Source organism: Triplophysa dalaica, chromosome 10, assembly GCF_015846415.1.
Source record: "Triplophysa dalaica isolate WHDGS20190420 chromosome 10, ASM1584641v1, whole genome shotgun sequence".
NCBI classification, from domain to species: domain Eukaryota; kingdom Metazoa; phylum Chordata; class Actinopteri; order Cypriniformes; family Nemacheilidae; genus Triplophysa; species Triplophysa dalaica.
The window spans coordinates 18,342,544-18,370,522 of NC_079551.1; the positions used below are offsets into that span (position 1 = coordinate 18,342,544).

Here is a 27,979-nt window from a genome sequence, read left to right on the forward strand (position 1 = left end):
TTTCTCTTGAAACTCTCACATACCGTTCTAAGAGAGCATCCATCTGTACCATAGATGACTTCTTTTTGCAGACTACGCCAGAATTGCTCAAAAACAAGTTAAAGCCAAACTATCATGTTCTTACCTCTTAGATGGAAGTAGTTTAGATGATTTTGTACCGCCTGCTGCACAGTTTCATGTGAACAAAGTTTAACTCCACTGGGGAACAGCAAGTCCCTTTTTCGGCGGGACAGGGCACTTTTCCACTCTTTTCTGGGCTCGTGGTCGAACGTTTTACCCCTGAATGTGTCGAACGAGTTATTGCTGTCCACAAACGTAGTATTTCCATTTCGCAAATAATCCTTGTAACTTTCGTCAATCGCATCTGAAGAAAACCAAACAGAAAATCAAAACGTTGCAAGCCTCACCAAAACTTTCAAGGTCTATGCATACATTAGATACATACCTGTATTAATGCAAATGTGTCCTGTCAAAACCAACACCACCAAACTCCACAAAATCCGCTTCAATGGTACAGCAGGCATTTTCAATCCTCGTTTTTGAACTCCTTATAGAAATTTTAAGTTTTCAATTTACAGGTAATAATTTGGGCATCTCTTCTATGTTGGGGATCCAAAACTCACCTATAGTTCAATTAGAGTGAATCGTACATGCTTTCTTGGCTGTGGAGGGATGCAATCACGTAGCTTTTAACTGACGTCTCCCCGTGCGTTTTAGCAGATGGCTCTCGGGGAGATTTTTCCTGCTCGCTAATCCTATTTGTTAATTCTTCCAAAGATGCCTGTCGAGAAGTCAGTGATACTCCCTTATCCCCCACCTCTAGAATCCGTCTGGACGCTACGACGTCCAGATTCAGACGCAGTTTCCTGTAATTCACAGTCTGATCGTTTGATGAGTTTAATTGCGACAATGGCTTCCTTGCACTATATTGCCTTAAAGAAGGTTGCAAATAACACTTTCAGATTACACACTCAAAATAATGGTTTGTAGGGTCACATCTCTATCTACTCAATGGCCTTTTGCAAGTTTGCCACATTGAACGGACACACGGCATAAAGGGACTTCATCTTTATCGGGTTTTGGATGTGGTCCACCATGGCTGGCATGGAGATAAACAGACGGCACAACAAGCGTAGCTCAAATGAAACCAGATGTTTGGTGAGGTGTCAACGATTTGTTGGTGGTTGCTGGAAGATAAAACCACAGCTGTTCTTCTAACCTACAGTATATTGAGTTTAATGTAGTTTGATTTGTAACTGAGATAAACCACATAGTGATTGTACCACCCAACTATAAATAAGCTGTAAGCATTACGTCAAACAACAGAATAGATAAGACATTCAGCTCACAAGGAACAATGCAAACAAACAACATGAATATGTCAGATTATTAAGTGTCTTTAGGTTTCCGATTGGTGTTTATTTTTGTACCACACTGAAATATTCATGAACATGCTTACTCTTGTTCCCAATACAATGCACTTTTGAGCAATATAACTGAATCCAGTTATAAAAGAGAGATTGGGTACCATTGTGGAAAGGATTTGCGCAAAGTACTTTCAACAAGTCAACGTGAAGATAGCCAGGTGGTGCGGACAGTGACCTAACGGACAGCTCAAATCCGTCATTTGATGGGAAAGGGTATTTGACGGGGGTCAGGTGGTGGACGTGCTGGGTGGGTTGGAGATAACACAGACCTGGCAGGTCAAATCCTTCGTGACATCTGTTATATATGCAGCTTTGCATTCTCCTTTTCGCTTTTCATTCTCTCCATGTGCTCCTGTGAACTATATTTGACACAGTCTACGATTTTTTTTGTTCTTCTGTCAAATTTGTGTTGTCAGTTTAATGTATTTAGTTTGACTATATTCATTAATAAACCTTTGCTAAGGTTACATGAATGAATAGTCATCCAAACCGATTTAAAGTGGAATGTACTGAGGACTGAACCCATGACCTTGGCAGCAATTGAGGTACAAAAAGTATATTATGCACTACATTAATCCAAATACCATATCCTTGCCTTCAACTAAACTGTTTAAGATTGTTGTGCATTTGTGTAAAAAACATTTATGAGTATAGAACAAAACTGAAAAGTGCTTATCCTAATACACAGTTTGCTATCTCCTTACCGTTACTGCTTACTTCGACAGGAATTTGTGTAAGCGTTTAGGTAGCTTTGCCCGGGCATCATTTGGTGCACTGAATTAAAAGATTTAATAGAAAGGGAAGGGTTGGACTAGGTCATCAGAGGCAGCATTCCAACACCTTGACTCTTTGAATTGAATCACATTGAGATGTCTTTGCACTTGGATAGCAGACATAAAGTTTTAAGAGTCAAGTACAAAGTTAGCAACAGACAGTGACGTGAAACTACAAGAAGGTTAAATTGTCGACGCTAGACATTGTTTATTGGATGAAATGGTAAGCAGTTGGAGTGCAATGGGCGACTATCCAGAGTCAGATAAGGCTTTACTCTAGCGGACATCAAAACCGTTTTTTCTCACATGTACAGCAGTTGGCAAATATGATTTAGCAGAAAGCCAACCAAGAGTTCATTTGCACTTCTTAAAGGAACAGTTCACCCAAATGTGAAGAGGGTTCAACATTACAACCTGTCTGCAGTATTGTTAGTTTTCTGAAGCTGTGGTGGTTTTGTGTTTCCTTTTGCGAGATTGTCCAACTATTTGCTCAATTAGGATGGAAAACTTTTATGCTACATCTTTGGTGTTTTTGTTCCACGTATGAATTCAAATCACACAGATTTGGAAGAACATGAAGGCGAGTAAAAGACAACAGAATTTACGTTTGACCCTATAAAGGTAATAAAAAAACAACACTGCCATATTAAAAAGGATTAGTAGAGTATCATAGAGTTTCATATAATATAAAAGTGAATCGGACTGAATCAGACTTCTTGTGAACACTGAGCTGACAAAATTCCTTGTTTTTAATTACTGAGACTAAAACTAGTCAGTCTGACATCTCATCGTTTGAAAGACGTTAATTTGATTTATTCTCAGTGTCTAGTCCAGATTAACCAGTCCAGGACCATTCAGGGGCGGTTTCCCGGAAATGGTTTAAATCTAGTCTCAGACTAATTTAAATGTAAGCGGTGTCTTGATCGAAAACAATTTGCACTGGCATATCTTAAAATATAACAATGCAATGTTTTTGTCTCAAGATGCACACCAGTAATGTTTCTTTTTGAGGATGTCTTTAAAAACGATTTAGATGTCCTAATTTAACGAAGGCCTAGTCCTGGTTTAAAATAATCCCTGTCCGGGAAACTGCCCCATAGTGTAATGTTACATCCGTGGGATTTGACAACTTCATTGTCAGAGCTGATTAGGGGAAATCCAAGATTATAAATCCCACTCCTCACCCCGGCTCAGTCAGACCTTCAGTAAGTGTGACGAAGTATAATGTTGGAATAGTCAAATAAAAAAATATATAATAATCATAATAAAATATATTACTTACCCTTCCTATTATGACTTCCTTTCTTCAGTTTAAATGCCAGAAAAAATGTTGAGCTCCTGAACAAGCTCATCTTGGCAAAACACATCTATACATCTAGTATATGACATGTTTGTTAATGAAAAATATATTCCAATTTATTTTGCTATCAAAGTTTTTTGTTCAGATATACAGATCTGTACATCAAATATGGTGACTTTGCTAATTTTGAATCTCTTTGGTTCTAAAGTCTCGTGATTTGTTGTCGTACGTTATATATGAGAGACACGCAGGTAGATATTCACAAATATGTTTTCCTTAAAGAGGCTTAAAATAGGAATGTATTCTCACAAACTATTACTATTCTCAGGAATAATCTGAAAGTCAAACTCATTTCAATGAGGAAAATTAAATTCAGGCTCATGCCAACAACATCGACCAGCTCAAAAACAATTACGATGCTGTAAAACTCTGTTTTTGAAAAAAACATATATTGTTTTGGAAGTATACTGCTTTGGTTCTCTTAAAACCCCTGCTGAGGGTTGGCCCCCGAATTGCACAGCTACAAAAGCTTTGCATTGAACGGCAAAAAAATTAACTGTCCCTTGTCATACATTCAATTAATCACATATGTCTAAACCTGCATTTATTTTCTTTGGAAACAAAAGCACACATGAAAAACCATTCAGCGCTGGTCCTCAAAACTTTCTTTCAACTCTATGCTAAAGGTATCCCAGCAGGGGTCGATAATGCCTTCAGAGGCCCACTTTAATTTTGGAGTTATGTTTGTCTTTTGTCTCAAACTTACATTTATTTTTATCACTCTCCCCTTTTACAGATTTCCATTACTGAAAAGCATTTTAAATATATGCCAGTTTTGAGAAAATCCTTGATAAATAAAGTTTACGATGTTTATTATTATTTCAGAAGGGTGCGTGTGCACTCCAGCTGAGCACGGGCCAACTCATACAAGCAGATGAGAAGCAGAGAGCTCCTTTGATTCGATTTCATCAAAAACCGTCGTGTTTGTTTTCTGTCGTCTCTGTAAAACGCCGGTTTTATGCTCGCTCTTTCTTTAATGGAGCAAATAACAGCATTATGGGAATTCCAGTACAACTTGAACCCTCGGGGAACGCAATGCTTGTTTAGTGATGGCACTATTGGTTGCAGCTGTGGCTGTCCGGGATTTTTTCGGTCTGAATTTCAGTCTCATCATCATCTCCGGTATAAGACGTCAATGAGGAAAACTGCTGCGTAAAATTTGGACAAAGTATAAGGGGCTGTTGATGAGCCAAGTACCTTTGCAAGAACTTACTGGTCCTTGTTTTGATCAGAAAGGTCAAAGCACAAGCATGCAGCACAACCTGTGTAGTTTTATTCACAAAGAAAAGCGTTTAGATTTCTTACATCCTACAGTGCAAAAATGACATTGTGTTTTTTATAATGCCATTTTTCCACTGGACACAAAATGAAACACAAAACCGACAGATTAACAAGTGATTAATAATAAAAAATAAAAAAGCAATTCGGAGTCAATTCAGAATATTTGTTTCCTTTTTTATTCAAGTATCCTAACGTTTAAACGTTTGTTCAAAGCACTTTAAAAGAAATTTTAATAAAAATAAATACAAAGTTAAATTATAAATATATTCTCTGTTGCAGTAATTAGTAAAAATATACATATTCATTGGACGTTTTGCTAAGCCCCGCCCTCCTGTCTGCGGTACAGCTGAAGCACAAGTTCCCGTAGCTCCTCCCTCTTCCTGCGCACCTGATTCCGTGGAAACCAATGGTCCAATCGCAGCGGGAGTTCAAAGTGCACCACTGGATTCTGAGTAAAAGAAGAAGAGTCGTCTTGAGCTTTATTTAAAAATCGATTACCAGGGAAAGATGCATTTCAACTCCATGTATGAATTTCCACCCACGTTTTGGGGATATGTGCCCATTTTTGTGAGATTTGACGTTTAACGTCCCCAACCATGTATGTAGTCGTATTTAGCGACTTGTAAGAAACTGTTGTTTTTAAGACACAATAAAGCTTTAAAAGTCACAAGCAGGTCATTACACTGATATCATCACATCTTAAAGCCATAGATATATATATATATATATAACTGGACGCCGCATTCAAGGCGCTCCAGGCACAAAGACATTTCTGCCATCTTGGAATGGTCCACTGGCGTCACTAACGGTTTGCAAAATGCTCCAACACGGCACAGCCGTTCCTGCGAAAACCACTGGGATTGGCAACTTGGCAACACCAACTGGCTCGCTCCACTCCAATATGGCGGACGTCCTACGTGTAGCTGCTCATAAAAACAACTGCTAATACAGCATCTAGTTATACAGTATCTATGGTTAAAGCTACACTGTATATCAGCAAGGCCAATTAAACTACCATTCTGAAACACGCAAATGCTGAAAACTGCATATTTCTGGCACAATAAAGTGTTAGTTCACCCAAAAATGAAAATGATGTCATTATTGACTTCACAAAAGACGACAATTTGAAGAAAGTTGCTAACCATACAGCACCGACCCCCCCCATTCACTTCTATTGTATGGACACAAAACCAATGCAAGTCAATGGGTGCCAGTACACAACATTTTTCAAAATATCTTATTTTGTGTTCTGCGGAAGAAGAAAGTCATACAGGTTTGAAACAACAACCTGACTCACATTACTGAAAATCTCATTGAATGGATCACTGCAAATGTCAAGTAACTTGGATGAGTCAATGATTCTCTACTAGTCAAAGGTAAGACTGTGCTCTGACATTTAGCAATAAGGTGACTAAAATAAACACTGCTCTGTTCAAAAAAGTCTGTATATTATTTGTGTTATATGGTTGTACGGTACACTGGTGCAACAATAGCACTCTGGTAAATGAGGAGTGTTTGTCTGTACAGGACATGAATGAACCCTGGTAAACAAGTACCTGCAGAAAGCTCTCCACATACTGCAGCAGATACAGGCCACAATCACTGCTGTTGTCTTGTAGTGGGACCTTGCAGAGATAACCGCCTATGTTTTCATTCTTAAACGCTCGAGGGGTCTGTTTCCGGACCTCCCATTCTACCTGCAGGTACCTAAGAGACAATTACGACCAACATGTCAGGGTAAATCGCAGGGCATGTGCTATTGCAAACCGAAATCTCTGACATCACAGCGCATGACAACTTACAGAAAGACAGCTGAACATAACAAGGCAAAGAACGTTATAAACAATGACTCACTCGCGTAACAGCGTGTAGATCCGTTGGTGGTACGAGAGCTTTAAAGAGTCCATTACCAGAATACAGGGTCTGCGGTTAAACCAGAGAGAGAGAGAGAGAGAGAGAGAGAGAGAGAGAGAACAACAGAAAGACATTCATGAAGATGAGATGACACAATCGGAGTTCGGTCTAGCTAGTGAATCATTGGGAAAAAAGCTAACTTTGTATTTGCAGTTTCTAGGGCTATCCTGCAAAATAGTGGTCTGCTCCATTTGTCACATTTCATTACTTTAACTTATGTATTTTGCACAAGAGCAAGATTAAAAGGAGAATGCACATTTATTGTTGATCATTTTTTAGAAGAGACTAGAAGGTTGTGTGGCATATGATAAAACAATGATTTATTAGATGAAGCTGCTGTTGATGACTTGAAGGTCTGTTACCTCCTGCAGACTTTCTCTCGCGTGCAGTTGCTTACTGTGCAGTCCTAAAACACATAAAACCCATTAAAGTCTCTCAAAATATACATAAAAGAACACATATAGATCAACTACTTAACTGTACACTTTATTCACTTAACTAAACCTCATTTTGGGGTTTTCAAAATATAGTAAATAAAGTGTCAGGGTTCTTTAGGGAAAAATGCAGGACCTTTTAGAATTTGGTGTGGCTTCAGTAGTATTTACAACTAGCTGTATATAAAAACATACATGTCCCCATTCAGATAAACATGTTTGCATTTGTGGTCCTGGTAAACCCTACAGTGTGGGGAGCAAATGTTCCCTCAAAAAGAGTAACAACAGCAATTTTTCATCTTGTTGGGACGTTTTTTGCTCCCCGTGAGACAAAATGCTTAAAAATCAAACTAAATGATTATTTGAAAATGATTTGTGTGATGTTTAGGTTTGGGGGTAGAGTTAGGGGATTAAATATACAGTTTGTACAGTATAAAAATGATAAATAATGTTTATGGAAAAAGCATAAAAAAATGGAAACCCAATGTGTGTGTGTGTGTCAACAGGGAATTACCGGTAGTTTGTTAGATCCCATCCCACTGGGTTTTAAACTGTTGCTTTTTGATTGAAGTAAACCTCCTAGAAACATACAACACAAACACTTTCAAACAAATGGAAATGCTGAATAAGTAGTTTCTGCATATGAAAAAGTGCTTAAGTGTTTTATTGTTTCCATATTGCAACAGTATTGTTCTTGCTAGAGCACTTTTAAATGTATTTGTGTGAAATGTTCAATAACAGATTTTTAACCAAGAAAACAATAAACACTTTCCTCCCAGTTTGAGTCTCACCTCTCATTCCCCCTATGCCACTAATATAAAAGTACATAACTGTCTGAAGTTAATGTGACAGAAATGTAAATTTTTCAAATCTAATCATGTTTATTATGGATGGCCAATATTTATAACGAACCGTGTGTGTGAGAGAATGTGTGTCGTTTATCTTATTATGTGTGTGTAAAGCACACCTGTTTGATTTTCTCCTGCAGAGTTCACATTTACCGTCTGGCCTCCGGTCGAAGATGCGGCTTTACCTCTCCACTCTACACACTCAGGCCGTTCCAGACCAGGAAAACAGATCACCACGAGATACCAGTGAGCCCTGGACCAGAATTAAAAGAAAAATGAAGAACTGGTTAACGGACAAAGCAAAAGAGGAAGAACTTTTTGAAGCATGAAGCTGCTTAAATTATTTGTTTATAATAATAAATTATAATAACAAATTATATTATTGTATAAAAAGTCTCTTTATAAACAAATGCAGCAATAGCATAAAACTCATATACATAGGTACAGATATTTACCTACACATATTTATTACAATATTTAAAAGATGAGCATAATGAATAAACATTTCAGTGATGATGCAAACAAACAGATCCTTTAAAACTGTTGATGAAAAATAAATGAAACCTGCTAAGTTTTAGCTAGGAATTTATAATCTTTCTGAACGTTTCTGCGATACATCATCCCAAATCACTTGTATATATCTGTTACCTTGGCCGCTTACAGTATCCCAGAGCTCCATGTTCTCTTTTGAAATAAGTGACATTCTCAATCTGGTGTAGCAGCTGTGTTGTTCTATGTTGTAGCGCATGTGTGAAAGTGTCCAGATGTACGTAAGCATTTGCGTTCTGATTCTGCGTCTTTTTTTTAGGAGAACGTAGAGTACCATGTCTGGATTCCCCGTTCTCTCGCAATCTGGCATCGCGCGCTCTCTTAAATTCATTGCACTGATTTATTCTTTCATTTATAAAGCTGGATCCAACATCTCCCGCTCCACTCAGAAACCAAACACGCCGGAACATCTAAACCGAACTACCTCTTTCCTGTTGGCCACACAACCCAAGGACAGCCTGTGAAGTGCGCTCGGGATGTCGTAACTATTTGCGAAACGCTCTGACATTGAAAGAACACTCGGCTGGTGACCTTCTGACTCATTTTGTGTCTTCCCCGACCTTGTGTTCTTAGAATCTGTAAGGGGGAAAAACTGTGTCTCCGTGTTCTCACAGAGGAGTTCATGGGTGATTCATTCCGGCGGCTCCCCCGAAAAGAAACTGACCTGGTGCCAACGTGTCCAGAATTTGGAAGTGAATTTCGGCATGCATTAGTGAGTCTGTGTGTAGCTCAGTCTAAATGGACACTTACTCCTGATTAACCGGTATAAAGAGGTAGTCTTTGCTGAAGATGTCCACATGCCGCGTCCACGTTCTCACTCGGTGATGCCGTCTGTGCTGGGCGCTGTGAAAAGATAACATCCATTAGCACGAAACACAAAAGATAATACTATAAATAAAACGCATGGCGAAAATAAAACCACCCCCAAAACAAAAATAATTGTCTCACTCCCGTGCCGCTCCAAACCCAAGAAGTACAAAACCAATGTAGAAGATTTCCAATGGACCTTTTTCACATTTCCGTTGTTCTCAGCAGTGAAAGTCATCATAGTTGGGTCAACTTCTATAGTGGTGAATGGGAGACTACTACAAATATATTTATGTATTCTCATATGCTCGAATAGCAAACTCATCGTTAGTTTTTTCACTACTTTTAACAAAATAAAAAGAGAGAGAAAGTCTGATGAAGGCAGTCAAATAAGAGAACGATGTCTAATTTACTGACTTCCATAGACGCTATATAAGAAACATTCTCGCAGGGTTAACTTTTTTGTAATTTGATGCAAAGGTAATAATATACAAAGTATGATGATATAAATGTAATAAAATAGAAATGATTTTAGCCGATGTCAATTGCTGATGTCTAATGAACCCGTCATCACAGGCTTGTGTAAAAGGACCATTGTGCTCTTCTAGACTTAATAATATATATAATATTATCGAGAAGTGACATTAGTTTCTATATGGAATAATACTTATGGTTTGTACACACCAAAAGCGTGCAAATGTTTTGCTCATGTTGAAAATGATCAGTTTGCGTGAAAGACACGATCAAGGTAAATATTGTGCGTTTGCGGCAACCGCATCGACTTTTTTGTGTCATTCGCATCGCCAGGTGTGAATTCGTGTCTTTTCGCGTCTTTGCATTAACTTTGTATGCAATCTATTCTCGCAAATAATTAAACTTACTTTTGGTATGTACAAACTACAAATTTCACGGTTAAATGTCTCTTTATGTTTTTCATATTCTTTTTACTGTTAGTCTTATCATTAATATCATTCTTAATAAGAATATAATTTGTTCATTTATAACATTTATTTACTTGTACATGTAAAACCACAGTATTTGGCATTAAAAGTGCTTCTACTATTGCGCTAAAATTGTCCTACCATAGCAGAAAATCACAAAATTGGAAGTACATGAGGTTGAATAATTTCAACAGTTCTAATTTTCCTGTAAGTTTTTTTTTTAAATACACTATAGGGGTGTCACAATATACCAGCACTGACAGTTACCGTGATATACATTTTTTTATCGCAATTGTGCTAATACAACACATATGATAATAATATAAAAAAAAATCACCCCCCATGTTGATATAAAAAAACTGTGCATGTGATTCACTGCCCACAAGTAAGTAAATACAAAATAAACAAGATTACAGATAATTTAATTGATAGAGATGGAGCATTTAAAAAATATATATTCTATAGATACTGTAATAATATCATTATGGTGTAATCTTTTGGCTAGGATAATAATAATACTAATACACAATGACACACTGATATCGGGACAGCAATTATATAAACAAAGTGTAAAATCAAACAAAAAAACAACATTGCAAATCTCTACTATCGATTCCTTACGTTCTGCCAGTTTCCTCCGGGCAGCTGCTGTCTTTTCGAGTGAGCTGTTTGTAGAAGAAACTGCTAAAGATATGAGATCTTTCAGCAACATCTTCGTCGGCTGTCTCCAACAGCAGGTACCTGAGAGAAGAAAAAGATGTGTATTGTGTACAATGTGTTCCAATCCGAATCATTTGGTCCACCACCGACACACATCAAATCATTCAAGCTGACAGCTTCTTAGTAGTTCAGAGAACCTACTTGAGGTAGAAGTCGATGATGACATCGTTGAGAAACTCGCCATCCTTAAGGCACTCCAGGTCCTCGGTTGTCACGGTAATGCCACCCTTGGAGGGGGGAGGTGGGTACTGGATCAGTCTGGTGGAAAATGTATAACTTCAGCTCCAGCTTTAACAACTGCTCCAACAATGTAATCCTCTTTGCGAATTGTGACGTATCAATTATGCCTTACAAATCAAATCTAGATTTGCATGGAAACTCTGCAACTCAATGGAAAGTTCTATGTCAGAGGTATGAAAACCTTTCTTACTCAAAAGGATTGGGCAACATAAGAGGAGAGCTTCCAACTGTTGAGCTTATAGCTAAAGCATTGCTAGCAATTAGACTTTAAAGGTCGACAAACATGTTTTTCCCAATGACAGCCATTCGAGTGTGATAACTCTAAGGCTGAGAAATTGTTCACTGTTGCACTACTCATTCCAATGCACTTGATTTGCAATCAGATGGACTGATTTCGTCTGCTAGACCTGATGTGAACACAAAACCAAGGCAAATGTTTCCGTCCGTACCTGCGTGGTAAGCTTTGCGTTCGGCTGTGACTCCGGAGAGGTCTCCTGACCGTTGGCTCTCCGTGACAACTGCTAGTCCCACCTGCGCTCTTCTGTTGAGAAAAAAACACCAGGTGAGCAAAACACACGAGGTCAACAAACCCAATCCTAAACACATTTAGATGCGATCTGAATCTTACTAAAAGCAAACTTATTTAGCAACATATCATATCACAGTGTAAAAACGTAGATCATAAGATCTTACTAAATGTCATTCGAACGTTATAGCCTTGTGACTTTGAATAAAAAGTAAATACTGTATTTAAACTACTCAGACTTCATCACTTTTAAACGACAGTGTGGACAGTTAGAAGATCATGTTTTGTAAACTAAATCGAGTGCAGTATAAAGAAAATATTAAAATACATAGAAGTTAATTTCGACTTCCACTAGGGGGCGAATTCAAAAGTTGTTCACACAGGTCGCATACAACAAAAAACGCAGCTTTTGATCACAAACGCGAAAGATGATCAAGAAATTAAAAAGTCGTTGAAGCAAAAGTACGAGAACAAAAACGCCACGTGCCGCCCGCTAGAGCCGGATAGCGGCGCTTCATCACTGTTAAGCTCCGAGCCAGCTTGTAAAAACGCTGAAGAAAAGAAACGAAGGCGAAAGCGTCTGAGGTGGCCTTATTCCACCGCTGCCAGCTGGCACCATCGTACGTGAAAAAGAAACGTGCCGTACCCCACGAGGGCCTGCCGCCCACACGCAGTACCGGAGTTCTGGTACCCTGGAGTACAGCTGCCACGATCCCCCAACCATCTCATAAACACTCTGGAGAGAGTGACAGAGCGGCCACTTCCATCACTGAGCTACTAACCCTGAAACCTGCCAACTTTCCTTCGGTTTCATACCTACACCAGCACAGGCTCTATGGACCATGGCTAACCTCACTCTTGCTATTATATGAGGCCGTATAATTTCTCTGGTGCCTCTATCATGTCTGCACTCAAATTCCTGGCAGTATCTGGCCATGTCATTGTAGATGGATGGATAGATGGACGGATGACGTGAAACCCTCTACTCATATCCGTCTGATGTTCTTTTTATCGTATAACACAAAATCCTGGAATCAGGGCTGTCAAGGACAGAAAGCATCATAAATAAATCAAGGTGGTCTGTGTGACTCGTGCGCTACATTTCCAAGTGTTCTACTGACGCCACATGAGTCATTATTCCCTTGAAAATCTATGTCTCCTTGGCGTGTTTCTTGAGATCTTATGAGCACCGTCTGATACTTTGGTAAGTAAAAAACAAACATTTTGTTTTATTTCTGGTTGTAAAATTCATTTAAGATGAATTCAGCAGGTTTGTCAACACGGAATGCTGGATTGAAATACCAAATAACCTACCAATGCAGTGTCATGCCCATCTTCCACGTTTTGTCCCAGCAGAGAAAGGAGATGTACGCCCTGCCGGTGGCAATGAAGCCGATTTAGACCATCGGGCCAGGACAGGGCGTTACTCAAAGGGCTCTGACCGTGTTTCAAACCGATCAAGTCCATGAGAGAAGCCAACATGGCCGCTTGAAGATCTCCGAGCTGATCAGCCAACACCAGCAAGACAAAAGGACAGGCCTGACCTTGAGATAGTGAGAAAGAAAGAGAGAGATCATTTTAACCATGTTTTTCTTTTTATCAACTTTATGGCATAAATGCTCAGTAGGCGGCCACAAATAATTCTATATAAAAGTTGTTGGTCTCTTTATACACATAATAAACAAAAGAGTGCAAACACCTGTTTAGATACGCTTCCAAGACCCTTAACAGTATTAACAACAGATTGAAGGAATAAATCCTTTAATGGCCAATGGTCCAACCACACACACACACACACAGTTTAACTATGGGATTTGTTGTAAAACCACAGTAACCACAAATTAAATAACATTTTCTTAGACTTAATTTTTCAAGTGTACACAATAGACTCAATTGAGTTCAATAGTTTGCAGTTAGCATGTCGCCTATGGAGGACCACGAGTGCCACTTTAAAATAAAACGAAGAACCGATGGATAAATTTGACAATTAAACATAAAAAAGTGAATACAAATAAATCACTTTTTAAATTGAGATATTAAAAGATGTATTAAAAATAGTTTTTTACATTCTTGTTTTAAAATGTTGTTTAATTGATCAATAAAACAAATTTTTTTTATGAATAAATAAACACAATGAAAACTCTTTATATTATAGATGTTCTAAAACGTACAAAGATAAAGTACATTAATGAATCATTTAAAAGCACATATTAAATCGCATTTGCAAAGTGCTTTTCTCTCTCTATTTGCAAATAGTTTTTCTTTGTTGTTTTGCCAAAATGCTTTTCTTTATCCATTTGTCAATCGAGTTAAAAAATGCCATCGGACAGTACACATGTGGAGGCAACCCCTCTCCCACATGTCATACAAAGAGGATGAAAGACGGAATGTCGGCTAACTTGGTTTAACTTCTTTATTAAATTGCATTCTGGGATTGCTTTCTCCGTGCAACTTTAACAAGGTTGGTATTAAACATAAAGGTCACACGAAAGAATGCTCTAGTGCAGGCCTCACTTGAAGAGTGTACCGAGTGTATGACCGACAGTTCTTTCTGGATGAGCCGTGCTTGAGCATCCGACACTATGAGGAAGAGGAGAGAGGGGGCGGGCTCCTCTGTGTCTGGAAACAGACTTCCGTCTCGGGCCAGTCCTCCATCCCACAGACCGTACAAGAGTAGCTGTGCGCATGTCACGCTGAGCGCAATGTCATCATCACCATCTGCACCTGAAAGAAACAGAATTTAGTTTAATTTTGCCTATTCAAAGGCGCATTGGTTAACTTTTGTCTCTCTATCGACACCTCTGTCTGAAAAATAGAAAAATTCAGGTTGCTTTAAGTACTTATGTTTATGTCTTATTTATTTACAAAATACTGTATACATCACTATTATAAACTCACTGTTGTAAATCGGAATAAGGTAAGTATACTGATTTTTAGTGTACTTGCTCGGTAACAGTTTTTGGTCTATTTTTAAGTTATGGAGTTATGGATCGCATAAGTAAATATGGTTTAATGTGTCATTTGCAAATCGTTATTCTTTTGTAATGTAAAACGTATAATGTTTTTATATTCTTTCATAATCTCCAAAGATTCAATTCCCATTAATTGTAATTGCATGATGTACATTATCATGAAGAATGTGATTCAATTTTTTTGTGAATTATTCCTTTAAAAGCTGTTCACAGCTCGATCAAATTCTTATTTATTTTGTTTGTGATGCACGGCTATATTATCTCAGCATTTTCTCTCCACTGTACAGCTTACATAGAAAGGCCATCGAAAGCTATGACTAGAGATTGGTCTGTCTGAAACCAGCATAAGCATCTTACGCACACACACACACACGCGCGTAAACACACTCGGTAATGGAGGGGTGACTGAAGTCAAGCAAACACGTTTTCTCCACCTCCACCGTCTCGCACATATAAATAACACTATAATCTGAGCCGCCTTAATGCTGAGAGAGAGAGAAAGAGAGAGGGTCAGAGACAGTTGAGGGAGAGCAGTCGCCTGACAAAACAGGGTAAAGGGTCAAAGAACTTCAGTCTGATCCAATGAGTGAGCTGTGTGCAATTACACTATCACCACAGGGGGCAGCACAACAACAACCAGCAATCTGATAGATAAACAAATGTGTTACAAAATGTACATACAAATATTTTATGGTCATCTTGTTAAGCTAGTTGCATTTGTTAAAGTGTAACATTTAACATGATGGTTGGTAATACATGCATAGATGTTTTATAGATGAAGAAAATGACTATTAAAGTTAAACTTTCTTTCCTTTTAAAGGGATAGTTCAACCAAAAATAAAAAATTGGTTTCAAACCTGTAAAAAAAAACATTGTTCCAATGAACACAGAGAAGGATATTTGGACTTTCATGTCTGGGACATCATCCACTACCATAGTAGGGAGGGAAAAGTGTGTATTTTTTTGTTCTGTTAAACACATAATGAGATATTTTGAAGAATTTAGGAAAACAAAGAGTTCTCGGGCTCCTTTAAATACCATTTAATTCTTCCTACTGTGGTAGTCAAAGAAGTCCCGGAACTGAAAATTCTTCCAAATATCTTTCTTTGTGTAACATGAGCGTGACTAAATTATGACAGAATTTTCATTTTTGGGTGAACTGTCCCTTTAATAACCGCTGTCAAATACTATGGTACAAATCACCCTATAATATTAAGTCTAGTTTTCACTGCAGTCCCCCAACAGAGTAACAGACTGAATGATGTAATCCTTTAATGTCTAAAGCTTACAAACACAATCGCACACACACCTGTTCTCCATCCACACATACTGCACGTAACCCTTGCAAGTTAATGTTTTAACACACATTGGCTTGTTGACAATGTATTTCAAGTCACACAAACAACATTTACCAAATTACCAGCAAGGTGACCTTAACCAAAGAGAGTTTACTTGTAAATACCTTTCAGTGGTATTGAGATGCCGTCATCTGTGATCTATAAAAGAGAGACATCACATTAAGAGAAAAGCCAAACATGGACAGGATTACAAAGAACTGGCAGTCTCTTAAACTTCAGACTACAAAGTGCATGCGAGAGGTTGGACAGACCGCACAAATAAAACAGTGCTGTTATATCGGCACAGCTGGAACAGCAAATAAGTACACAGTCACATAAAACAATGGTCAATAAACTCACACACACACTCAGAGGATGTCCCTGCTTATCCTGATAAAGATTACAAACGCCCGACACAATAAAACCAGTTGCCTTGAAGCTACGAACTCCCAATTTTTATCAAACATCTCCCAACAAATAACTATTAACTAAAGTCACTGTGCAACCAAAAATTTGAATACGTTCATGATTTTTCTCACCCACATCTTGTTCTGAACCCATATAAAGGATGTATGTATAATATAGAATATAATATTTCCAGGCAATGGAAGTAAATGGGGACTATAGCTACAAAAAGGCAAAAAGTTCTTCGTTTATGTTCTATTTTGAACACATAAAAGTGGTTTGAATTGCGCATTATATTTCAAGCACACAGACCACACGTGATACTTAATAGTGCTATTAAATCCTTTATGAAGCCTGAAAGCTCCACTCCCCATTCACTGTCATTGTAAAAGAGCAAGCAGGTAAAGTCTTCAGAAGTTATCCTGTTCTCCCCAAAACTCAAGGGTTTCAAACAACATGAAAGTGAGCAAATGATATAATTTCCATTTTTGGGTGAACTTATATTTTTTAAGAAAACCCCAACATTAAATCAACGCAATATGCTTTTGAAGCATTTATGGACCAGCGGTGATAAACGTCGCCGTATTCCACGGTCGGAGCCAGTTTAGGTAACAGACGGTTGTTGTTGTGCTAATGAACACGCGACTGCGACAGGTCTCCGCCACTTTGCAGCGTGTTTGAGGAACAGCTGGAATTTTCTGGCAAGTGAACATTCGCTTTCTACAAACGGTCTCTAAATCACATCTGCAGTCTGATTTTGGCTGGCTGTTGTTTTGCGGTTTGTAGCAGGAACGGCCAATTAAAATACTGGAATAACAGATGTCCCTTATTACAAAAAACACACAACAACAACAGATATAGAAATGCATTATTGGCCAGTGCGCAGAGTGAATGAGCTGGACGCATGTGCTGGAAAATAATTCAGATCTGCGAGAACAGAGAGGACTTATTTAATGTGTCCTTCGTTTACGAAAGGACACACGTAAGTGGATTAACATGAACAGGTTGATAGAAAAAACAACCGTTCACATGTTTTTAAATACTTGACTAAATTGCTTCTCATAGTTATACAAATTATTTCCTCTGAATGTGGATGTTTGAGGCCCGGTTTCATAAACAAGGCTTAGCCTAAGCCAGGACTATGCCTTGGGTTATTGAGGCTATTTAAGTCGCTTTTATTAAAATGCTGTAGAAAAATAATAATAATTAAGACATATTTTAAGATATGTCAGGGAAAGTTATTTTCGGTTAAGACAGCTCAAAATTCATTTTAGTCTGGGACCAGTCTAAGGCCTTGTCTGTGAAACCGATGATTGATGAAAACTAAAATTGTATTCAAAAAATAAATTTTTAGAGGATGATTTCGACCATTAAAAATGAAGAAAAAGCAGCCAATGAGTACAGAATAGATATTGTATAGCTGTGAGATTCATGTTGAGGGTGAAGCCTCAAGAAGTTGGATGACAAAGCACGATTTTGTGAATTCTAGTCAAAAGCTGCAACTTTAAAGACGCTAAAATATATCGCAGTTTTGATTTCTTTTGGAAGTTTTTAATCAACATAATTTCTATAATACAATTATTATTGTTTCATGGATTTGATCATATTACGATTACTGTATAATGTAGGTCATTTAGACAGAGTTAACTTCGGATCTGTGTTTGGTTATAATACAACAATTTATTTTGTTTTTAATTTATATGAATATAAATATATTAACATTTTATTGTATATTCAGTGCATTTAATTTATTTATTTTTTAAAGGCTTTTGTGCGGTGTAGGGCTTCAACGTACCTGTATGATCAAAATTGCACATTACGGTATTGACAGATTATTTTTCTGGAAATGTAATCCAAAAACAATAAAACAAATAATAAAAACAAATGATTTTATGTATTTAAAACAGGATGAACACTAACCGAAGATAATTTTATTCATAAACTAAACAAATAAGTGATGTGAATCAAACCTGGAATTAGTATAAAATCAGATTCACACGAAGTAACACTTGATTCCAAAACCAAAATCTCCAAACTGAAATATGATTTTATTCATTCTGATATCCTCGTACGAAATCCTGGAGCAGGATTTCGACCAATAAGTTGTCACGGTGGGCGGGGCCATCCGTTGTGATATCATAGAAACAGAAACCTATCACGGTACAGTACATTTTGTCCAACTACACATGATCACACACACATTCTCTTACCACAACAGTCCCATTGGACTCTGCCTCTCCTGTATCGTAATGGAGAGTGGAGAAGGGCAGCTCCATGATGGAAGGCACTTCTACTTTGCTTGCTGTCTTCTGGCTTCCTGTGTTCGCCTTCGGGCTCTTTTGTTTCCCTGTCTGAAGCATAGACGCAAAGGAAAACTCAGAGACAAAAAACAACCCCACTGACCACAAGACCGATCGGCTACATCATCACTTGTGAAAAGCCAAAAATTTCTCTCAACATTTCATATGCAAGTTTGAAATGTTTTAAAAAACCTTGCCAAACCGGCAACGAAAGCCTCCGGACACAAGTAACCCAATTCGTCCCAATCAGGCTTATCTGAGTATCAGATTCATCTCAATGCGCTTTTCAGTCATGTGCGGATTCAACCTACAGTGACCCGCACTTGTCCGAGTTTGTGGTTTCCATTTTCCTCGGACGGAATTAAAATAAACAAAATCCACTTCTCCCCGAGTTACGAGAGAGAGAAAAATGTTAAGAAACACAGCAGCCCTGAAAATGAGTTTCTCATTTCGGCCACATGTCAACTGCGGGTAGGCACGCCAGCGAGTATTGACAAACACCTGAGTCGTATTGTCTTAATCCACATCAAACGTTCCTGCCCTGTGATCCAGAGCCATAGCTTTCTCTCGATGATGCTTCAAGTTTGAAATCGAGGGCAAATCCAATATGTTGCGCTTCGAATGTCACGCCAAATGAACCTTCTCATACCGAGGTGCCATAACTGATTTGTTCGTCCGCTGCAAAATTGAACATGCGGGGATGAGGATCGGTTGAAGGGTACTAACAATTCTGACAATGGTAAAAATGTTTAAAGAGTTTGAATGAATATTTGTAAACAGATAAATTCGAAACTCCCCGACCAGACTGAACAAATCTAGACTTCAAACGGATGGTTTACTTGAAGACCAGTCTAAATATGTTGTCTCTGTGAAATCTCGGGACTTCCTCGAATGGAGAATTAAGAAGGGTTCTTGAATACACAAAGACTTTCAAAAGTTACCTGGGTATCGCCGACGGGCCCTAAGTCCGGCTGCTCTCGCGAGCTTCCAGGCGTGTCGTTCACATCGTCCGATCCGTCCTCATCGCTAGACAGCACGACTGAGAATAAAGAGATATACTGTACTTAACCCTTTCATCATTTCTGTCCCTGCAATTTCATCATAGAGCTCATATGTTGAAAGGAATAGTTCGCCCGAAAACAAATCTGAATGAATCGGTCATGATCCCTCATGTCATTTCAAACCTGTAGGACTTTCTTTCTTCTGCAGAACACAAACGAAGATGTTTTGAAGAATGTCGGTAACCAAACAACACTGGATCCCACTGTATGAAGGCAAAACCACTGAAACATTTCTCAAAATATCTTCTTTTGTGTATCGTAAAAGAAAGAGGCAAATACAAGCTTTCAATGAACCGAGGGACAGAATTTTTGTTTTAACCATCATTCCTCAACGGAGCTTTTAGCTAATATGGCGCTAATAGTTAAAAATATTTCAATAGGTTTATTATTATGAATATATCACTATTAAAGCCATATTAGCAGCTAAAAAAATACTGGCGGGCTGAATAAGCAAAGCTGTTTATAGTTTCAAGCCGAAAGGTAATAAAAAAGTTGTTAACACTGAAAGCTCAGTTTCTCGAAGCATCCTCAGTTAACCTCACAATGGTTACCTGAGGATGTGCGAAAAATCCCTCATATTCAAACGTGGCGTTCTGGGGAACAAAAAACAATACAAAGTTACAGTAGATACACCAAACATCTGATGGTAAACTTTCCACTGAGGTAAATGTTAGAAGACGCATGAGCTGCAACACGTTTCCTTTGGTAAACAGTTTACATGTGCTAATTCTATTATATCTATTGCGCACGGAATTGTGACCTCATATTAATTAAAAGACAATGAATATTTGTGCTTTAGAAAGGTCGTCTGTCACTCTGTTCAAAATCAAGGCGAAGTGGTTTAATAAAATTTGGGACATTTTGTGAATCTCAACTGTCTGCAACTTTAACTATAAGTGCCTTTGAATTCAATTGCCTATTCAAAAGACTACATCTTTACTGACATTTGGGACTTGGAGAACATTCATTTTGGACTCTGTCTCTGTACTTAAAGTCTTGGTTGGGTACCATAATGGGCTTTGAATGGGACACAGGGACATGTGTAATCATCTCTTTATTTACTACTCTTGATTTCCATCCATCCACTTCCTTCTATTCTTTTCCTTTCCAACCCATAAAACCGTCAATAACACATTCAATACCATCTGCTCTCTTTTTGCAACAGTAAATGGTTCAAATTGGAGAGATGTACGCTCCGATTATGCTACATTTCCTATCTTTTCGAACCATACCATTGAATGTCTTTATGAAAGAATGCCCATCCCGTGCAGTCACCGTCAACTAAAGGGTTTAAATGTTAAAGGACAATAAAACTGCTCTCCTGAACATGTCTCGGGTGTGTGATGAGGAGATAGAAGGTGCATCTTTCTCTCTTCAGCAGACACGGGTTTAAGGGGCTTTACCCAGCGTTTGAGGTCAGGATTGCAGTAATCTAGACGAGTGTGAACGGCGTTATTCTGCAGGCTTCACATTTAAAGACATTAATCTTTATGAGGTCACCCTTCACTAACAACAGCTCAGAATAGACCCCGCCTCTCTAAACAATGTGACAGATGCGCAGTCTCCTGTCTCACCTGCTGGGATGATTCAATTTCGCTCTTCCCTTACATTCACACTTAATCTGGATTTCTTAATCTAGATTTTTGGTGGAAGTGTAACGCAGCCCGTTTTTAGTTTTGTCTAACTGATACTATTGCTTATACTTTGAACTACGTGTAAAAATGTATGTAAAACGCCTAGAAATGAGCAATGCTTTGCAAAAAAACGTATAGGAGAAGTGGTGGAAGACCAACGGTATGAAAGAGAGAATTAAAGCAAGAGAGAAACAGAACAAGTCACACATACTCGGCTCTGTGGAGCTGGGCTTTGCTCTCTTGTAGGTCTTGTCGAAAAGCCGGGGTCTCCTGCTTAATCTGTTCTCATAAAAAGACTTAAAGGGGTCTTCACTCTTGGAGCTTGAAGGTGAAACCAGTGGGTCTTTTCTGACAGGCACAGGGAGAGCAGCTTTCTCTCCAGAAGTCCTCAGACCTGGTTGCTCTTCCTGAACGTGACGTTCTGAGCGAGACTCGAGATTGGACAGTTTGAACGTGGACTCTTCATTGGAAACACTTACGTTCTTCCCTTTCTTTGTTGTGCTCTGAAATATGATGACAAGAAGAAACGATAACAAACTGTTTGAAACATTGCATCTTTTGAAATATATTGCACGGTTTCTTTAGTATTAACTCTTTATCCGACAATGACATTTTTTTTCATTTATGACACAATGCTTTCACTTATTTGTAGATTTTTTCAAGTTTTCTATGACTTCACATTTATACAGTAGGGGGCGCTGTTGTGCGTATGCTATAAATGTATAACATCTACAGAACCATAAACAATAAGCACTCTGAATATGTTTTGCTAATCATAATTCATTAAATCTGGACTGAAACATAATATATTATCTGCTTATTGTTAAAAATGTGAAACCTTAAAGAAATCTCACAGAGAAAGGTGATGGAATAAATAAGGAACAAATTAATTGTGAATTATTTTTGAGTCTCTGTTTATTTAGTTATAATATGGTATAGGACAACATTTGTGTTCTTCATACAGTATATAAAAAAAGAAGGAAGTATTTTTGTTAAAATGATCAAAAATGCTGGACCTAGTTGGCATCTGTTTTAAAAACACATTTAGTGTTAAACCTGAACATCTCCTCACCTCGACCGGAGAAACACAACCTGTGGACTTGAACCTGCGATCAGTCTTTGAAATGTGCCCATCTTTCACATTGGACGGCCGCTGTGTCTCCGTCACTCGAGAAGGCCCCTGTGTTCCCTCAATGTCCTCTTCCTCACGGAAAAACTCGCTCGTCTCCGTTTCCCCTGAATCTGACAGAACGGAATGACGTAGAACTTTGTTTAAAAAAACAGAAACGTACCATTTTTACGAGCAGCACATAACCTTCTATCAACTGTTTTTCCTCTTTATTCAGTCCCCGGCCCATATAAAACGACCTCGCTGACCGAGTATCATTTCTCCACCTTGATGGAGGTCACATTAGCCATGAAACGGGGTTAGTAGTATTCCCCGGAGACAGAAGTGGACACAGTGCAAGAGGGCTTTCGAGAATAAGAGCATGGAGGACCGTTTTAACAGATCCATAAAGTTAAGCATTTGTTTATTTATCAGCCGTCCTACGCCAGGAAAACTCAGATGCCGTCCAATATTATGTAGAGCAGGGAGTGAAGGCGGGTCACAGGAGACAGCTGTGAGACGTTAAAACATACCGCCCGAAGGGGTTGTGGAGAGAAAGACAAAAGGAATTGACGCTCTGATCATTAAGGTGCTTTGTTAGAGACGACGTGGCCTAAAATAAGACTTTTTCCCTCATTAGCTTCTAGATAATCTGCATCAGATATCCCAGCCAAAGTTTACAGTTTACTTTAACTGCTTGTTTAGTTTAATGATCCAACTTATTAGGAAGACACCCAAGACCCTTTCTCGATTATGCAGGAACATTTGTGTCGTGTCGCCAAAACTCTAACTTCCATCAAATTAACATTTTAATAAAATCTAAAGAAACTCTGAGTGGTGTTTCCCTGTACAAAGGGTGCCACCACAGTACTAAAACTGTACACAATACACACAACTGTCTTAGCAAGCAAATGTCCAAAAAAAAGTTGTTGCTTTGTGATTTTAAAGGTGTTCCAGGTGGTTGGGATGTTGCTGGGCAGTTGCTTAGTTGTTTTGGAGTGATCCCATGTGGTTTCTAGGGTGTTCTGGGTGGTTAGGGCATCTCTATCCCTGCGTCCAAAATTGCCTTTTTCTATACTATTTAGTATATATACACAAGTATGAGCGTAGGTCACGAATAGTAGGTCTGAAACCTCAGTATACATCATAGGTCAAAGAGCATATGGGTCACATAACAATAAAACATGGCGGATGCAGTATACTACTACTCCCACTCATAATATATAGAACATAGTGTTTAAACGGTCAATAGGCAGGTACTTATTCAAATTCAGTACATACTGTCACAGTATACGATTTCGGATATAGCTTGTGTGGTTGCTAAGTTGTTTTGAGTGCGTGTTTGAATGCTGACGTTCGGTTGCTAGGGTGTTCTGGATGGGAAGGGTGTTGCTATGCAGTTGTAAAGGTGATTTTAGAGCTTGTTAGCATTTGTTTTTAGGGTCCTCTGGGTGGTTAGGATGTTGCTGTGCAGATGCTATGGTGTTTGCTAGCATGTTGCTATGTGGTTTCTATGGTATTCTGGGTGAATAGACCATCACTATGTGGTTTCTGGGGTGTTTTTGGGCTTGCTGTCATGTTCATGTGCAATTGCTAGGGTGTTTTGGATGGGTAGAGAGCTTGTTAGCATGTTGATATAGGATTTATAGGGTGTTTAAGGTAGTTTCTATGTGGTTGCAAATGTGTTTTTACTTACTAGCATGTCACTATGTGTTTTTTTGGCTGTTCTGGGTTGTAAGAATGTTGCTATGCAGTTGCTCGGGATATTTTGGGGCTTTTTAACATGTTGCTACGACGTTTCTAGGGTATTCTGGGTGGCTAGGGCATCATTGTGTGGTTGCTAATGTGTTTTGAGTGCTTGCTAGCATGTTAATTGGTGTTTTGGATGGGAAGGGTCTCACAAAGTGCCTCTAATCTCATTTCCGAGTTGTTGGTAAATAAAGTGAGTTAGCTTTGCTTATATAACGTGTCAGACACATAGCTGAGATCTGGCATGGACATACCTCTACGAATCTTGAACGAGGGGCTTTCAAAGTCGCCCATGTGGTTCTCATCACGGCACAAAGTGTCTGACGCTCTCTTGGGTCTCCATCTGACACACAAACAGTACAGTACATGTTATAAAATCCGCTAGATGCTTAAACTTGGCACATTCAAAAGTCCAAGGTGAAAAGCTGGTGTTGAAAAAGACTTAAATATGATTTTTATATCCAAAAACAACACTTCTGTTTAATTCTGTCACCTTCATGTAGTTTCAAGCCTGTATAATGTTTTTTCTTTAACAAATGTCATTTCGGTTTTCTTTTCCATTCAGTAAAAGTTAATAGAAACTGAGGTTACTACCTCTTCTACTGAAGCTCCTACACTACTTAAAGGGACTGTGCACCCAAAAATAAAATTCTTACATCATTCACGATTCCTCGTGTCATTTCAAACCTGTATGAATTTCTTTCTTCTGGAGAACTCAAAAGAAGATATTTTTAAGAATGTTGGCAACCAAACAACACTGACCGCCACTGACTTCAATTGTCTGAACACAAAACCACAAGGACATTTCTTAAAATATCTTCTTTTGTGTTCCACTGAAAGAAAAGTCATAGACAGGTTTTCAATGACATGGGAGTGAATAAATGACAGACATGACATAATTTTTCTATTTATACAAACAATAAAATGAATAAACAAAATGATAAGGGAAATCAAAATGTTTCAGCGTATGTTGACATCTACGTCTCACCTGTTGTTTGCAGTGAAATCTCTGCCTGGGGTGGGGGTCTGACATTTGGCCCTTGAACTACCAGTTTCAGACACTTTGTGGGGCGTCCTGTTGACTCTAGAGGGGCTGATTTTAATCGGCTGTTTGTTTAGCGTAAAACTGATTTTTCCACGTACAGTTCCTTTGAGAGCTCGAGTAGAGCAGGTGAGTGGTTCAGGCGACCTGAGAAAAAAGATGATGTAGATTCAAATACAAATACAATGTCAATGGATTATCAAATGATCAAAAACCTGATCATGTTTTTAATCTGATAAAAGTGAATAGTTGAATGTAAACTTCCTGAAAACTGTCAGATAAAATAATAAATATATTTAAGGCATCATAAAACAGGCAAACAAAATATTTTTTGAAGACAGTGGGCTCTGACATGAGTCACAAAATATAGTACACTACCCAGACTTCACATCAAATGGGATCCAAACAAACACAACTAAATTTACCTTTCTTACAAACTGAAATGCTGACATTTTTAAAGTAAATTTCAAATTTTAACATTGTTGGGTGCGATATTTAAGTGGGTTTTTTCAGGTCTTATTTAAAAAGAGCCTTTCAGGTCTCTATAAAATTTGGTTACCTAAATATGGTGTGTGTACTTCAGTATAGATCAATCTGATTTGTCACACTGGTAAAATCTGTCTGGGGTTGTTCAATCCCTAAGCCTATAATTGAGCAAAGGTAAAGTAACAGTGATGCTTTCCTTAGCACATGATTTAAACTGAACAAACAGCTCCATCTAGTGGTGATTTCAAAACTCGCCTATCAAACCAACACCAGAGATGAAGACACTGAGAAATTTGACTTACCTTATAGTTTCACTACTCTGACTATGTTTTGAAAATGTTTTCCCATTGGTAAAACTGAATTTATGACTTGCTCTTCCATTATGAGTGACAGAATCCCACTGCATCTGTTTAGAGAAACACATGAGAAACGAATGAGACATTTCAACAAGTAGAAAGTAGACATTGCTTTGATAAAACTAGACTTTAAACAGCTCATCCCCTTCTCCAGGCAAGATGAAATGAACATTTTTGCTTGCTAGTGCACGAGGACATCAGTGAAACTCAGTATGGCATTTTTACCTTGGGTGAGCTGCTGTCCTGCAGTCGAGACAGTGGCGACTGCATATCAAGACTGCATGCGTCTGATGGTTGCTTCTTCTTTGGGATTCTGAATGGTAATGCCATCTGATAAAAGTACATGAACGTTTATTGATATAAAATGACAAACACAAACCATTACAAAATATTTTTTTCTCTTCTGCAGAAGATTGCATGCAGAACATGCAGGTTTGAAACAAGGGCAGTGCAAAAATATTATTTAATGCATAGTTAGGATGATATCTGTATAAGACATTATAACTTTTAAAATTAAGAAGAACACAAAGGGGCGGTTTCCTGGACATGATTTAAGCCTAGTCCCAGACTTATTTATCTTGATCGAAAAACAATTTAGGACATATCTTATAATATATCAGTGTAATTGTCTTGTCTCAAGATGTATACCAGTAATGTTTTTTTTGTGAATTATGTTTTTAATAATGACGTAAATATCCTAATGTAACTAAAGCCTGATTCTGGTTTAAAATAATCCCTGACTGTTAAACTGCCCCATATTGTTTTATTTTGCATGGTTATTTTTGCATGGTTACCTTTTTACATCCATACCTGTGTTGTTGTGCTTATTCAGCACATGGTAATATTACTACATACATTTTTTGCATCCAAAGGTCTTGTTAAACTTTTGTTATTGCTTATTATTATAAATGTTCTGAAGCAAAACAGCTGTACCATGCATTGTGTATTTTTTATATTTATTTTGAAGAATCAAGCTAATACAAATAATAAAACACACATATTCAGACTTTATAAACGTATACACGGCAGTAGATTTTGGACACACAAAAAAATGCAAGAGGTCCTCAACAAAAAAAGACATTGAACGTATTTTAGCTATAAATACACTCCATAACTAGTGTACCTCATCAGGCTTATTCATATCAGATTAGAATACAACTATAAAATATATACAAATAATTTAGTACGGTTAACATGATCAACTAATCTCGTCGTATTAAACTGTGATTTTTTTAAATGTTGTTATAAACGTTTGTATGTCAATATGACAGTCACTACTGCTACAATACAATCCCAAAATGTCCAGATACTGCCGAGATCAGCTCACTATTTCAGTTGCAAAGCCATCGACGAGATCTTTCACTGTCAGGCTGTTTAATCTTATAGCACTGGGTGCTGCACTGCTCTTACTCTATCATATTTATAATAATATAAACATTCACAGATTGTATACTTACAGTACAGCACACGCCTGACTGCGACACACACGTCTATGTGTGGTTATAAATATCAATCATCGGGCTGATAAAGGCGCAAATATATCATTGTGTTCAGCACACTGTCAGTATGTGCAATAATGCGTGAGCATCTTTGTTTATATGCCGCTTTTTACTTCCGTCTTTTCTTCTTCTTCCTCTCTGTGGCGGTAGGTAATTCCATATATCGCCATCTTGCGTACAAGTTAAACAATTTTTTCTAAATTCTTTGTT

The 27,979-nt window shown here is 38.1% G+C and overlaps 1 protein-coding gene across 1 annotated transcript; it reads right to left on the reverse strand.

Moving 5' to 3' along the window:
* Positions 1-4,994: 4,994 nt before the first annotated feature.
* On the reverse strand, positions 4,995-27,861 carry senp7b (SUMO specific peptidase 7b). Its single transcript, XM_056759472.1, has 22 exons — positions 27,728-27,861; positions 26,496-26,600; positions 26,217-26,320; positions 25,375-25,575; positions 24,641-24,729; positions 22,602-22,771; positions 21,741-22,032; positions 19,776-19,873; positions 18,745-18,885; positions 16,255-16,288; positions 14,335-14,544; positions 13,135-13,364; positions 11,744-11,835; positions 11,196-11,312; positions 10,956-11,075; positions 9,337-9,429; positions 8,157-8,290; positions 7,704-7,768; positions 7,118-7,161; positions 6,696-6,764; positions 6,398-6,548; positions 4,995-5,289 (listed from the first exon to the last, which is right to left on the reverse strand). The coding sequence occupies exons 2-22, from the start codon at positions 26,598-26,600 to the stop codon at positions 5,158-5,160; spliced, it is 2,691 nt and encodes an 896-aa protein (XP_056615450.1). The 5' UTR covers positions 27,728-27,861; the 3' UTR covers positions 4,995-5,157.
* Between the last annotated feature and the right edge of the window lie 118 nt (positions 27,862-27,979).

Excerpts from the sequence above, each read along its gene's own strand:
- senp7b (XM_056759472.1), bottom strand. The coding sequence starts at position 26,600 with ATGGCATTACCATTCAGAATCCCAAAGAAGAAGCAACCATCAGACGCA. Across the intron at positions 25,576-26,216 it reads CAGAGTAGTGAAACTATAAG|GTCGCCTGAACCACTCACCT; the intron begins GTAAGTCAAATT and ends CTTTTTTCTCAG. Across the intron at positions 22,772-24,640 it reads CTCGTTCAAGATTCGTAGAG|ATTCAGGGGAAACGGAGACG; the intron begins GTATGTCCATGC and ends CCGTTCTGTCAG.